This window comes from Camponotus vicinus, unplaced genomic scaffold (genome assembly GCF_025532165.1).
Source record: "Camponotus vicinus isolate PSW18456_S1 unplaced genomic scaffold, iyCamVici1.0 SCAF_12, whole genome shotgun sequence".
Taxonomy (NCBI): domain Eukaryota; kingdom Metazoa; phylum Arthropoda; class Insecta; order Hymenoptera; family Formicidae; genus Camponotus; species Camponotus vicinus.
The window spans coordinates 10,629,083-10,645,421 of NW_028141948.1; the positions used below are offsets into that span (position 1 = coordinate 10,629,083).

Consider the following 16,339-nt stretch of genomic DNA (forward strand, 5'->3'; position numbering starts at 1 on the left):
TGCGAGCGAAAAATAGCGGGTTTTACGCAATGATGTTTTCGATGATAATATTTTTATTTCAGAAAGAGAAATATTTTCCATCTGTTTAAATTGAATCAATTATATAAGAGGATCAATTATATATCGTCTCTATCTTTCTCTCTCTCTTTTTTTCTCCCTCTCTCTCTCTCTCTCTCTCTCTGTCTCTTTCTTATCTTTCTTGCGTAGCTCAATTTAATGGCTCTGTGAATATGTTTTAATTGGAGCGAAACGATTGATCTCAAAACATGATAAATCAAATGAATGTAGTCATATTACGGAAAGCTATGAAGTTTTAGGAATTGCAATTAAATGTAATATCTAGTATATAATAGAATGCTTTAACTTTATTCAAGGATATCTTAATAAAGTGTAATTATAAAATTATACATTGCTTATGTAATAGTGATTATGTGATGTTTAAAAATGCATTTGCTTTATTATAATATGAAGTACTATAAATATTCTTATCGTTCAAAACATTTGCGTCAATTATTTTATCCATTTTGAGAATAAAGCCATTATACTAAATGAATTAGTTACGTAATTATTATAAGTAACATATACTTTTTATTAGCAAAATTAGCATAATTACTTCTAATGTTTTTTAAATTACTGTAAATATGAATCACTATGATATATACAATTCTATTTAAATTTTCCATCCTTTTTATTGATTTTCATTAATATATGTATATTTTATATTTATAATATATATTGAAACAAATAAATAAAACTCAAAATTCGTATTTTCTCTATATATAGCTTTTACACTAATAAATAAATAAAAATAAATTGTTTAAGATTAATTTAATAAGAGAAACTTAATTTTTAAATGTAGCATTTTATTTCAAAATTATGGGCCTTTCCATAGAAAAAATTAAGAGAGAGATATATTTTCTTGTAAATTTTTTAAGTATTTTACTATAGCTACATAAAAAAAAGAAATAATTTGATTAACAAAGAAAAATCACTTGTTTATTTGTTAATAAAATATTATATTTGATATATGATTTTGCTATGTGTGATCTCCCTTATTAATATATTTCATCTTAATTATAATTTTTTAATTATCTCAACTTTATAAAGGATTTAAAAACAAATATATTAATTTATCCTAATGTCTTATTTTAATCCATTGTGTTTCGTAATTTGTGTCTCATGTCTTTTCTAAAATAGACTACTCATATTAGGTTCGACGTTCGGTGGAAAATGTGCTGTAGAAGCTTTACGTAATGGATCACGCGACGCAGCTTCTATCCACGGATACACGTGCATACGTACATGCACATCCATATTCTTTATTTTTCTCTTCTATTAATGTTATATTTACCTTCTTCTTTCTATTTTGTCAATGTTATATTTAACTTTCTCGCACTTGCATCAAACCTCTCATATTAATAAAAACGTTCATTTTACCTGCTAATGTTAAAAAATAATTTTGTTTAGATATCAATACTTTTTATTACTTAAATATGAAATATATAAGTTTAATCAATAATGCAATGAAAAAATACAATATATTAGAGTATTGAGATATTTTTTCAATACAAAAATATTGAGTTGATTAACAAATTTATTCGTCTTTTTCTATATTCTTACATTAATAAAAAAGAAAAAAACAATAAATTTCGTGTGAATTTTATAAAAGATAAAAAGTGTAAAATAATAAATAAGAGACAAATACTAATATATAAATAATATTAATAAAGGAAACAAGAGTAACTGGATAAATAAATATAAATAAAAGTAATTAAATAATAATAATAAGTTAAGGAAAGTTATCAGATTATATAAAATAAATTTTTATATAAGATTGCATTTTAAAAAGATTCTTTTATATTCATAAAACTTATTTAAATATTAAAAGGTGCAAGAGAAAGATTAAATCTTATTTATTCGATAAATCCTCATCGTTTATTAGAATCTAGTTGACATGTACATGTAGTGAAAATTTATTAATTATGTAGATGTATTTGCGTTGCAAGTTTAACAAAAGATTTCATTTTATCACAAAATGAATTCGGTAATTAAATAATACATTTCGTGCTATTTTAACAAGTTTAACTTAGTTTATCTTTTTATTTTTGCATTAATGTTTTATATATAGATTATACATAATTAATTAATTTTTAATATAAACATTGAAGAGAGTAATTTAAAAATGTAATAATAATTTTACAAAAATTTATTGAAAATATTTCGAAAGCTTATTTATTACTTGTAAATTCTTAATCATAAATGTATAATTATTGAATATTAGATTCACATGTGCGGAAAAAAACAATGAGGATTTATACGCGGATATATTTGCATTGCAAGTACAAAGAGATAATCTCACTCTCTCGACAAACTCACATGCCAGCAAGAGACGCGCGCATAGAGAAATGTAGCATATATATTCGCAGTAGTAAGAGTCGATCACTTATGGTACTATAGCAGTCTGCACTGCCACGATGTCCGCTGGCATATAAGAAATTTAAGATCCAGTAGAATCGATTCTCCGACAGGGAAAGAGAGTTTCTTAAGTTTACATGCTTACGCACAGAAATTTTAGATGGATAATTTGTTAATCAAAAAAATCCCTCTCAGAACTTTCGAAAAATCCATATACTTACTATATAATTAAATATATATTAATACATAGTCGAATATTTTAATTGTCATAGTGAGTACTTTTTATGTGAGCATTTTATCTGCCATATTGACTAAAAATCCTGATAAAATCGAGGAGAATATGATATCGACTAAAAAATATCTTGCATACTGAATATGTTAAATAAATATTTTAATATTCAAGAATAATTCGGGAGAATATCTTTAATCTTTCTATAATATATATTAATTATGTGTATAGTGATTTGTGCACCTTTCATTAATTTACTTAAAAAAAGAATTCTTTTATTTCTACAGGAGATATGAAGAAAATGCCGACATTTTAAAAAATTTAAATATTCTTAATTAGAAATGGCGATGATTTATTAGAGAAATATTAGAGAAATCGATATCTGTGAAAAATGTCCGGATATTTCTGAATAAAATATACATCGAGCTAAATTTTCTGTCGTTATTTTTTTATTATAGACGCAACCAATTATCGCTTGAATTTAGAAATTCCATCCGTCAGAAAATACAAACTGCGAGATTTCTCGAGGGAAGAATGAAGCAGTAATGATTGCTCTGGTTGAGGTTTGTTTTGTATTTCATCCAAGGACATTAGCCCGACGAGGCATTTCATTTCCTATACATGGTATGACGACGATCGAGACACGACGCCTAACTATTGATTTGCTCCGGTATCGAGTCGAACGGGAGTTTCCCTCTCTCGACCATAGAACCTCGCAATGCGATTCCCGCGAAGTCTTTTATCTCATCTTTATAATGCGAACTTTTATGAAGCGCAACTATTCTCAGTTGTTATTGCTTTTAACGGAATGATCATTGAAAGTATGACAAATTTATAGAATTTGCTAGATATTACTAAAAGATATATAAAATTGAAACTTTGAAATTAACCAACAATAAAACGCGATAAATTTAAACGTATTATATAAATAATAAAAATAGACGTACAATAAAAAGTTATCATTCCAAGTAAATACAAATATTTTAATATTATATAATGTTTTAACATGTATACCAATTTTAGTTTCATGATTAATTTCTGCAATAAATATTATTTATTACACAAGAATAAAATTCTATTACAAAAACCCCATTATTTATTGATACAAAAAACTTATATAATTTATGTTATATAATCCGACAATACAAATTTTTATTCAATATTCTCTAGTTTATAGTTAATAATGCTTTTATATATTTATAATTTCAAAAAAGAGTGATGATAAAAGATAATTTATTTCGGAAATGATAGTTTTTACTAAAATTATTATGCTATTTCTCGCTCTTTCTGTAAATATTTTCGAAGATTGCAGAACTGCATGAGGCGCCAGAGGTCAATCATTTCATCACACAAGATCATCGGAATAAATTAGTCACTTCCATTAGTGTGTATATTATATAATGATGATATAATCATAATAAGAATCATTAATTTTTTACTTTTACAAAAATTTTTTCAAATAAAATATGTTACGTTTGATAAAGAAAGTAAATCTCAAGGATACAAAGAATTTTCCACAATATGTATGTATATCAATTAAAATAAAAATGTTTTAAAATGAGAATATATATATATATATATATATATATATATATATATATATATATATTCTCATTTTAAAACATTTTTATTTTAATTGATATATATATATATATATATATATATATATATATATATATACACACAGAATATATATATGAATGAATATATATATATATATATATATATATATATATATATATATATATATATACACAGGGTGTCCGATTCGTGAGGGACCAAACGAAAAGCGATGATAGATTGGGTCAAACTAAGAAGAAAAGTCCTCTACCATTTTGCAAAATTCGCAATAATTATTAAGTAATAAGCAAAAATGTCACATGAAGGTTACCTTTAATTTTTTAAATGGAACCCCCTATTTTTTATTATGTATTCTTATAGCTTATCTCGAGAGCTTTCCAAAACACTATAATAAAGTATTTCTTCATTGAGTACTTTTCGAGTTATGAGGCTTGAAATAATTTCTTAATTTTACATAAACCATAAAATATCTAGTAAAATATTCATTTTTCGATTATCTTACCTTAATACTTTTATATATAAAACAATGAGAGGAATCAATTGGTGTAAAGAAAAAACATAGTTGTTTTTAAAAAAAAATGTAATTTGCAATTAACAATTACATATTTTTTCTTAAAAACAACTATGTTTTTGTTTACACCAGTTGATTCCTCTCATTATTTTGCATATAAAAGTATTAAGGTAAGATAATCGAAAAATGAATATTTTACTAGATATTTTATGGTGTATGTAAAATTAAGAAATTATTTCAAGCCTCATAACTCGAAAAGTACTCAATGAAGAAATACTTTATTATAGTGTTTCGGAAAGCTCTCGAGATAAGCTATAAGAATACATAATAAAAAATAGGAGGTTCCATTTAAAAAATTAAACCTTCATGTGACATTTTTGCTTATTACTTAATAATTATTGCGAATTTTGCAAAATCGTAGAGGACTTTTCTTCTTAGTTTGACCCAATCTATCATCACTTTTCGTTTGGTCCCTCACGAATCGGACACCCTGTATATATATTGCATCTATTAAATAAACTGCAAGCAATAAAATGGTTTTATTTAGAACTGTATTCTGTTGTTAAGCCATAATTCATCACAAGTTTACTAAATATTCATACAATAAATTGGCGAACTTCCAAATCTTGAGATCATCGCACTTCCTTCTTTGTCTAGTAAATAATCAATTTTCGATTAAATTATTATTTAACACTTCTTGGAGAAGTTCGTCAGTTACAATAATTCTTCTATTCTTTTTTTACTCAAAAGAAAATAGTTATTAACTAGTTTCGATATCATACATATTTTAATCTAATCACAATAGCAACTTGAATAAAATTATTGTGCCGATAAGATCCAAATTTTAAGTGCTTAATGCGAGAAATCAGAAGCTACTATTAAATATAAAAAAATATCTAATTCTTGATTTGTTTTTTTTTTATATAATTAAAAGTAGAAATAAATATTTCTATAATAATATATAGCCTTATTTTTTTCATTCGTTTACGTATTTAATATATTATATTTAAATATTTTCTTAGATTATTATATTTAAATATTAAATATTCTTTTTTAGAGATAATGAATTTACAGATAAATTCTTAGGAAAAACAGCATTAATTTATTCATAAATAAGTACTTTATATATATGCAAGAATTATGAAATATAATCTTATAATAAATCCATTATTATAAGATATCTTGTAATATCCTTATTCTTATAATAAACATTGTGTTACATTGTGCAAGAATAATAATTAGATGTTTAATTTTTTTGTGGAATTGCAGTCACACTAACAAATATATTCTTATGTAACTGGAAACGTCAATTTAAAAAATAATTTTAATTTCTCTTGTAGTAATAAAGGCTTATTATCATAAAGCCGCAAAATGTTAAAGCAATCGACGATGTCCGCGGTTTGAACATCACTGCTTTGGAGATTATTCACTATAATTACTACATAACATGTGTATATATAGGTATCTCCTCCCCAACGTTATGAAACACGGCATTTGGCAATTGCTCCTACATCGAGATGTGCAGCACATTATTGCTCTGACCTAGTGTGCTCGAATATGTTTGTATTGGTTATCATTGACGTGCGTTTGAGTCGAGAAAATTTTCTCTTGTAATAATAATATATAGTAGATGACGAAATTATAATACTTGAGACTTTACGATTTCTCTTTCCTATAAATATATAAAAATATAAATAGAAATCTTCAAAAATAATTATGAATTAAAAATATACGAATATAGACTATTATAATTACGATATTAATTATACAGATACTAATGCATAAATAAATAATAATAAAATTTATAATTGTGAATAATATTAATAACTATGATAGCTGAAACATATATGCAAACTTTCTTCGATATGATAATATTTTTGTCAATAAAATAAAACTACAATTATTATTCCTAAAGTTTAATTTGATTTTTAAATATGATTCTCAATTATTATGCATTTTTTTAAATAACTGTATAACTTATTATTGACTATTAAATTTATTATAATTTATTGTATTGCTCAATTTAATTCTTATTCCAAATAAACTTATTAATGATAAAGAATAATGCAAAAATTTGATACAAGATATCGTTATAAAAAGGCACGATAAGAACGAAATAAAGAAAACACTCATCATATAACTAACAATGAGTTTACATTCAAGTTATCGGGTCGCTGAATAGACATAGATGACGATATGCATCGATGGAGCCATCCGTTATAAAGATACACGTAGGAGAAAAAAGAGAAAATTATGCTTCAAGATAATCTCTTTGTGTTTCAAAAACTAAGATAGTGAGATAGAAATAAATATGAAATGAGAAGACATAAATATCTATATCTTTGGTGTTATTTATTTTTTCCTCATTTAACGAAAATTACTACAATCATGCCAGCCAGAAAGCATAACAGAAATAATATGGTTAAAAGATACTAGAGGACAAGATATTATAGAGGACGAAAAGAACTTTACAAATCGTTTTCAAAAATTTAGTCTTTCTTTCAGTCTTTATTTTCTCTTTCTTATTCTTTTATCTCTTCTTCTAATTAAAGATATTTTGTTATTGTACAATTTTATATATATATAATTTGTTGCAAAATAGGATATATATGTATATTTACGTTTTATTTCGAAATATGATTGGCTTTTAGAGTATTTTCATAGAGACGTATACTTATGCCGACACATTTATTGTTAACTTTAGTTATCTTTAAATACCATAATAAATCATATATGTTGTCTTAAAACATGTGGTGATAAATATTAATTAATTGCAATATATTTTAAAGATATTTGCAAAGTGTTTGATTCTATTTTTTAAATACGATTAAAATTCTATTTTTTAAATACAATTAAAATTAATTTTTCTATATATATATTTTTAACATATAAACTGGAAAAAATTTACAGGTTTATAAAAAAAATTCTTTCATTGTGTAAATTTGTTAAAGTGAAAGGCAATATAACACAGATATATATAAAGCATATATAACACAGATACAAGTTATCTAGAAAATAAAAATTGATATTCTAGCAATATTTTATTTTGAAAATTTATATCCCCTGCTATATATATATATATATATATATATATATATATATATACTGAACTCGCGCAGTGTTTTCTCACTATACAACTCTGCTATAATTATTATATGCGTGTTAAAATCTGCACATATTATGTCGTAAATAATTTTTATTGCCATAAAAATCATACATGTTTTCTTCTTATTATTATTCTTAACCTTTACGTAGTTGATATGCACACAGTCAATCACGTAAAGATCCATGTATCTTATCTAATATGACGAAAATTAGAATAAACACAAAAAAAATTATACGCTGTATTATAGAACTGTTATGTTTACATATCGCAATATCCTTGAGTCCATTCACGTGCGCAACACGTATCTAAATCGAAAAAAAAATAATAAACCTCTATCTTTCAAAAGAGAAAATTAAATTTACAGTATTTTATATATATATATATATATATATATATATATATATATATATATATATGTGTGTGTGTGTGTGTGTGTGTGTGTGTGTGTGTGTGTGTGTGTGTAGACTTTTATAATAGACATTGTAAATTTCGATATGTCCATCTTCAAATTTGTCAGTATTATATCTCTCTTAATTATTATTCATAATTATTCATAACCATATTGCATAAGATTATGGCTAAATTAGACATACATACATATATATGATAAGAACTATTACAATTGATAATATTACGAATAATTCTACATATTGAGATAAAATATATATATCGAAGATATTTTAAATTTTAAATTTTATTTTATATTTAATATTTTAAATTTTTTCTTGCTCCTTTTTTAAATATAAAAGATTAATAGAGCGGAAAATCGAAGCTGTCGAGACATACTTCGATCAAGGATAAGCCGCAGGTAATAAACACCGTTCAAGCTTTCGTCGCGAAGAAAGAAATGTATTATACGAACGAGCCAAGCAACGAGGGAAGGTCGTAGCGTGTAAAGCGTGATCTTACGCGCGGTATGCCTAACATAAGCGGGTAAATAGGTACGGTAACGTTACGGAGGAGAAAAGTCAGGTAGGTAGGTAGGGTGGGCGCGGATCGATGCGACATGAGTTGGACTCGAAGACGAGAATTTGCAAGCGGAAGAACCCTCGGCATGTGAACTCGGATTATCGGTAACGATAAATATAAAAAAAATCATAAAATTTGATGAAAAGACCTCGGACTTTCTGCGCAAGATTGTAAGATGAAGATACGTTGAATGATTAAAGTTATACGTTGTCATCTTATATTCAAGATTCTTCTTGCGAAATAAAGAAATAAGACTCGATCATGATAAGCCTGACTCGAGCGTCGAGTTTTCTCAAAGGCTTCCCGGCTCTTTGCGCGAGATTGAAGACATCGTTATGATTACAATCTTCAATGCGCTAAAGAACAGCATTTTCGCAAATTGGATAAATTTGACTTCCGGGAACAATAAATAACTCGGGTCGGACTTTTCCGTAAATCTCTTGCGCTTTTCGCGCAAGCTTGGAGGATGAAAACATCTCTCCATTGTTACAGTTGGAACTGTCATGTTGATTAACATCTTTTGACGTTCGACTAATTCTCTATTTTCAGCCAGATGGTGATCATTATAATATAGATATTCATAGATATAGTAGTATAGCATATATATATTGCCAATTGATTGGTAGGAGATCGAGTCTTATAAATTAAAATTCTCTTTTTCACCAGAAAGGTCAAAGATAAATATCTATTATTACTCTGTTGTTGTATTATTTATTTAGAACCGTGAAACGTACGTGAAACGAATATAATCTTCGTTCATCGTTCTCGCAAATCAAAAGTTCAGCTTCTTTGGTAAGAATAAAAATAATAGGAATAATTCGTGTTAGATTTTTGAGAAACTTCATTTCCTTCGAAAGAGTCAAAAGATGTCAAGAGCTTTCTTCTTCATCTGGATATAAAAATTTCGGTAGCGTTAAATAACTCGAACGTTCCGTATCGTTTTCCGAAAGCTTATGTCATTCACGAAAGATTAATAGACAGACCTCTATTACTACGGTCAGGAACATATGTGAGCGAGTTGCGTAGTATAAAATCCTCGTTCCTCGTCCTAGAGACAACGCTCTCGCGTCCTTGTTTGTTATGCTAGAGCTGCGTCATTCTTTTTTTTTACAGAGACAATAGCGGATAAAAATCGTGACTCGCGAAAACGTCCAGCCTGGAAAGCGATCTATCGGACGTTCCGAACGTATTGGAAACACGCTGGAAAAATTGTCGGAAAAGAAAGAGGATACCGTCTCTCTCAGCTGCATCTCTCGCATTTATCTGCGATCGATCGGAAATCTTTTTATTGCGAATCATGGATACATGATTCGTAACAAAATATTATAACCGTGCAAGTACGAAATTTTCGCTCGGTTATAATATTTATCTACCTTTCCTCTCTTCGAAGGCTCGGCAACACGACTCGCTTTATCTTCAGTAGAGGAAACGTACGACTGTACAGGCAAAAGGGACAGATTGAAAGTCGCGAAGGTCGAAGAAGGCCAGCACCTCGCGATAACGCGAAATGTCCTCTCCTCTCCTCTCTTTCTATCTCCCTCTTTTTCGCTCCGACATCTCGCGCGCTCGTTGATCGATGACCGGCCGTACACTTTACGTCTCTCATGGAATTGTTCTTCGCTCGCGAGGAAAATGTTACGCGAGACACGAGACGGCGGCGCGATGAGCGAGAAAGAAGGAACAACAGGAGGGGGTAGAGACGGGAAATTACTCACCACCGATGCTCAGAGTTCTCCATCGGGTCTTCCGCTTGGAACCCTTCTTGCCCATCTCTCGCAGTCACCCGCGCCACTACCGTCTCTCTTCCGCCTCTGCGCCCTCGTCCTGCACCGCTACGAGATCAGTCTTTCGGTTGCTCTTTCGGTCGAGCCCTCGTTCCTCTTCTAAGACGGGAACGGGAACGCTCGACGGGCCGAGATCGTCATCGCGCGCGGATCCCCTCGATTCGCGGACTACCTCGGTGGTAGCATCGCGATAACCGTGCGAATCCACGCCGGAGTCGTCGTCGTCGTCGCTCGCGAGCTCGTTGCTTCGTTCGTTCGTTCGTTAGTTCGTCGATCGAAACGGCGGTAAAGCTCTCGCGATTTTGCGCTCGTTCGTTCGTATATATGTTATAACGTGACACGGCAAGCTCCTCTCGTGAAAAGGCACGAGCCCTCGATTCGCGAACGCGACGAACGATTCTGATACGTAACCCACCCTGCTCGAACGACGACCGCACACTGCGGTCCCCACCTCGCCCCTCCCGACAACGTCCACCTCCCGTCACGCTTCGCGCACTCTCTCGCGTAAACGCGCACATACGTACCCTCTCTTTCTCTCTCTTTCTTATCACGCCCCCTCCTCCTTCTCGCTGTCGTCACTACGCCGTGGATTGTACTTTTCGTCTGCATTTCGTCTTGCACCAACCGCGCTCGGAAATGAAACAAGCGCACGTCCGCGACGCAGGCAAGAGAGGGACGCGAGTAAACAGGTGTAGAAAGTGCACCTCTAATCTACGTGCGCGGGCGCCCTCGCGCTAGCCGGCTGTTCCACTTCGCGATTTCTCGAAAGATTCTCGCGCAAGGGTGAATTATCACTTTAACTATAATCACGCTATATTATTCCGCGAACGAATTCGTACGAGACGTCACGCGAGTTGCAGCGAGCACCGACCCTCGCTTCGCGATCTTGCACGGTAAAACAATTCGAATGGACCCCGAACTGCGCGCGCATGCGCACTGTACATAATCGCGTTGCCTAGCAACGGTTGCCATGAGCGACCAAGTAAACAAGTTTCGCGCCATTTTCCTCCGATTGCCGATAAAGGGATACGTGATAAAATTTGTGTATATGTGAGTTTTTATATTATATAATCTACAGATTTCAAATTTTGCACAATTTAAATTATAAAATCTTAAATTTATATGGTTTTTTTTAATGTTTTATATATGTGTAATAATTTTGAATTTTTTTCTTCTCTTTAATATCTTTGATGTGTGTGATGTAGGATTTATTGTGTAAATTTCGAATATAATACTGAAAATAATAGGTGAAATTATTTTTAGTGTAATAAATTTTTTACGCTGTCGTATGTTTTTATTCGCTGACAGTTTTTTTACGATATATAATATAATAAAATATATTAAAGCAAGGTGAAAGAGAGAGAGAGAGAGAGAGAGAGAGAGAAACTCTCGTACGTATCATTGGGTTCGATGTTTGATTGTGTCAATTAAACTATACTATTTGTGTTACACCTGTGTATGCAAAAATTAAATGAGTTAGAAAACTAGTTTTCGATTTGAAATATACAAAGATAAAACATCTTAATTGTTTGTGTAATTCGTTGGAAATCACGTTTTTATACGATTTATTCATGAATGTTGTGAGTCACGCGGTAACGGATTAAACGTACAGGTTAGATCGTTGCAGTTCTTGATAAAAGAGACAGAAGAGAAGAGCAAAGATGCTGAAAATATTGTCACTTCACGATTTCGAGTGTCCTGTTTTGGATGATACGGCAGTCGTTGGTTTAATCGACGGTATCGTGCATTATTGCACCTACGACAAGATGCACGATGAGATGCAACCTTTCTCCAAGTATTTGCGTGGGTATCCCGAGATTTCTATCACCCAGGAGATTCTGGCCACCCGCGACTCTGCGCGCACGGTCAGTGCTGGAGAATTATTTCTGCCTATTCATGATAGCATCTTCAAAAAGCTTGCAAATGTATGGAGAGAGAAAGGATTCTCCGAAGCCATTCGTTTTGCTGCAGCTGCAAATCCGGAGGAGATTACAAATGTTGTGCATTGGGTGGCAACGAGGTAACGATATAATATTTTCTATTGCTTGCCTTCTCGATAGATATAATATTTTTATGTTAATATGAAGAAATATGTAACGATTCCAGATTGAATTGGATGTTGGATTTAATGGAAAGAGGAATATATCAGAGAGATGTGTTACCAACATCAGGAACTGGATCTGTTGCCGATATTGTTGCTACAAGGGATTGGAATACATCATTGGTAAGATGATTCAATCAGGAATTGAATTATAAATATATAGACAGATTTGAGTATTGAAATATTTGTATAATGTTTGATAGATTAGGTGTCTATCTTGGCATCCGCATTGCGCTCGTCTAGCTGTAGCTACAAGAGATGATCGAATACGCATTTATTCACAAGGCATACTAGGTATACCAGTATTGAGACACAGCGCACAAAAGTCAGTTTGCTGTTTAAATTGGAGACCATACGCCGGCCGTGAATTGGCAGCTGCATGTTATTCCGGAGTTTTAATTTGGACGATAGAATTGGGTGCAGCCAGTAATTTACTTAGTCACGCGATACTTTTAAAGCAAAGAAATCATGTACCTGTTACAAGTGTTATGTGGCATTCGCAAGTAAGCTTTATTCATTTTATTTTTATTGATATTTAATAGAAATGTTGTAGGAATTATAATTTATTATATAAAACGTTTTTTTTAGGGTGGTTTATTGGCATCTTGTTCGCCAACAGATTTAAATGTAATAATTTGGGATGTTTCAAGGGAAGATGGAGTTCCTTTAAAACGTGTTGGTGGAGGTGGCATATGTTTCATACATTGGTCATCTTGTGGCTCACGATTATTGTCTGCTTCGTGTAGGAATGTTTTTAGGTAATATTTTCAAATTTATATCTACTTTTTTTCTATGTATTTAATGATTTGCTCAATATTCAAATAATTGCATATATAATTAAAGAAATTGATATTTAATGTTAGAGTTTGGAATACTGGTGTTCCAACGCCATGGCATGCAGAAAGATGGACAGTTCCTCATGGTCGTGTAGCAACTGCATGCTTTGGTCCTAATTTAACATTACTCTTTGCTACTACTGAAGATCCTGCTACAATATTCTCATTACCATTGCAAGATAATATATTTGATGTTAAAAAAGTAACTGATAACGATGTAAAGATAGCCATGCGTCTAATCGACTTAACGAAAGTAAATTTTTCTTGGGATGATAATGATTATATCACAGTGGGAGGCAGAATAACTTCCATGGAATGGGATTCAACAGGAAAATATCTCGCTATTCTTTTCCAGGTCTGTATAATTAAATAGATCTGTCTGGTTTACTTGCATTTTTCATGTATAAAAAAAAATAGATGTACATTTAGAGAGGAAAAAAGAAAAGAAACAAAAGGAAATAAATAAAAAATAAATTAATAAATAAAACAAAAAGTGCAACTGAAACAAACAGACGTAAAAGTTAAATCATGAAATGCTTAGTGCTAATTTGGCATTTGTTTTTTTTCTGAAAATAGGATAGTCCAGTTATTGCTCTAGTGAAAACAAGCTTAAGTAGTTTATCACGAGTAGTGGAAGTGCAACCAAGCTGTCTCATCAAAGGATTTCCCGGTGAAGTACCAAACTGTATTAATTTTTATCAAAAACATTCACCGTGGGTTTGTTTAACAATAGCTTGGAATAGTGGACGTGTGCAACATTTTCCGATTGTTGAAAATGAGGCTAAAGTTGATATAACTACACATTCCACGGTATTGTCTCAATCTATAAGAACAACAAATGATTCATATAACATCAGCAGTTATAGGCAATATTAAATTATTATTTCTATAATATTGATAAGATAATAAGCACAATTTTTCAAGTTTGTAAATAATTATATATAATAACAAAAAAAATTTTTATAAATCTATATGTAAAAAAAAACATTATTAATATAATCAATTGTGCCAAATAATCATCTTATTGTAAATTTTTATATATATATGGAGTGTGCGTGAGCGTGTTATATATATATGGACAAAGTTTATGTAATTCTCGTTTCGAAGTAATTTATACCCGTTACTGCATTGTAGGCAAAAAAACGAATGGGTGGTCTATTAGATTCTCTCTAATGGACTATGTTTGTAACATATGAAACATAAAAAACACAACATATCCTCTCGGTTTGGTACCTAATTATACGAACTCACATGCAGAGCGTCTTTCTATTTTTACGTCGCTTGACCGAACGCTAAACGTTTGCTGACACGTATGTATATACGTGTTGTAGTCTATGCTATTTTCAATACTCCATGTATCAGTCGTTTTATTATATCAGAGTTCTGTACATATGAATGTGAACATTTAAGTTTCGAGTACTCTCGTCAAAACAGTTTGACTTAAGCAATTTATCGTTCGTAAATACTTTCTTGTCTAAAGAAAGAAAACGCTACTTTCATAATATTTATTCAATTTTTCTCAATATTTATTAAATTTTCAAATTTTAAAGATCTACGATAGGTAATTGCTACTAAAATATATCTCTATAACTCTCCATCACATGTGAATATTTAAAAATTAATGATAGTCTACAAATATGTCTATAGATAATTTGAGCATTTTTCTCTTCTTTTTTTTTCCCATTTTTTGATACATATTTTACTTTGTAACATTTACAATGTGCTTTCCCAAGATTAGAATATTTTGATCTCTATGGATATTTTACAATTCTGAGATATTTTATTTTGTATTGATTTTCTTTACAGATGAATATACAGGAATAATGTCATGGTCGTTACAATATATTAATATCAAAGATCGAAACAATAAGATTTTAGAATAATATACATGAGTGCAAATATTAATTTGTCGAGATAAAATAATTGAGATATAATTACTTCACGAGGAAGATCATGCGAGGGGAGCGATTAATCGTTTTTATGCGAGGCGCGATTAAATGCGTTCAAAATGGTTTTTTATATATTTCGCTGTTATTGCATCCGTATGGAGAGAGAATATGATCGGTGTCCTTTTTACAGAGTATATTTATTTTAAGGGCGGTCGGACCGCGCGTACACACATGCGGCGACTATGGTACGAGCGAAGTTGACAGGTGCCCGGGTAAAAAAGCAGGATCGTGAGCGGGCATAGTATGTATATAAAGTAAGCATAGAGGGCTGGCAGACCACATGTGCCACTCTATCACTTATCTACCCGTAATATGATGTACAGCTCGTCCATGCAAGATGCACCAAGACGTATACATACTCGTGTATATGCATGCGCGTAATTTTCCGCGTAAGGAAAGCGCAAGAAGAGTGAGAGCAAGTCGTGTATACATATTATTGTACACTATTTCATGTGTATCATTTTACATATAGAGGAAATGGAAAGATACGAAATAATATTTTAGCATACCAATATATACATCAGTGTGAGGTGAGATTTATCCAAAAATATAGAGAGAGAAAAATATATATTTTATATCCAGTTATATAAAAAAATCTGCATCTTTTTCACTTAAAAATTTTGAATATATACATTTTTATAGGTAATTCTAAACACTATTCATAATTATGCTGGAAAATTACCTTTCTTCATGTCATTAGAATGATGAATATGATTTCTTACAATCTCTACAATTTTTAAAGTATTCAGAAGTAACTAAAATGAAAAAAGATTGTTTTATAATATCCAAGATGGAGAGGATAATAGATAAGAAATCGAATTGTATTGTGAAAAAACTTCACGTTCCATATAGCAAGAA

At 30.5% G+C, this 16,339-nt stretch overlaps 2 protein-coding genes across 4 annotated transcripts in view; one reads left to right on the forward strand and one right to left on the reverse strand.

The window, feature by feature from the left end:
* LOC145962657 (uncharacterized) overlaps window positions 1-11,043 on the reverse strand; it is a 32,986-nt gene extending 21,943 nt beyond the window's left edge. The window contains exon 1 of the mRNA XM_083083872.1: window positions 10,527-11,043. Within this exon, the coding sequence (XP_082939998.1) occupies window positions 10,527-10,581 (55 nt within the window). The 5' untranslated portion in view covers window positions 10,582-11,043. The remainder of the gene's footprint in view (window positions 1-10,526) is intronic.
* Window positions 11,044-11,135: 92 nt separating this feature from the next.
* On the forward strand, window positions 11,136-15,151 carry LOC145962662 (aladin). 3 transcript variants are annotated; one of them, XM_083083886.1, is made up of 7 exons: window positions 11,136-11,645; window positions 12,213-12,615; window positions 12,702-12,819; window positions 12,900-13,199; window positions 13,285-13,454; window positions 13,560-13,887; window positions 14,109-15,151. In XM_083083886.1, the coding sequence occupies exons 2-7, from the start codon at window positions 12,257-12,259 to the stop codon at window positions 14,406-14,408; spliced, it is 1,575 nt and encodes a 524-aa protein (XP_082940012.1). In that variant the 5' UTR covers window positions 11,136-11,645; window positions 12,213-12,256; the 3' UTR covers window positions 14,409-15,151. The 3 variants fall into 3 exon arrangements, with proteins under 3 accessions (XP_082940012.1, XP_082940013.1, XP_082940011.1); XM_083083887.1 differs by having other exon boundaries at window positions 12,223-12,615; XM_083083885.1 differs by having other exon boundaries at window positions 11,137-11,645; window positions 12,208-12,615; window positions 14,109-15,150.
* Window positions 15,152-16,339: the final 1,188 nt, after the last annotated feature.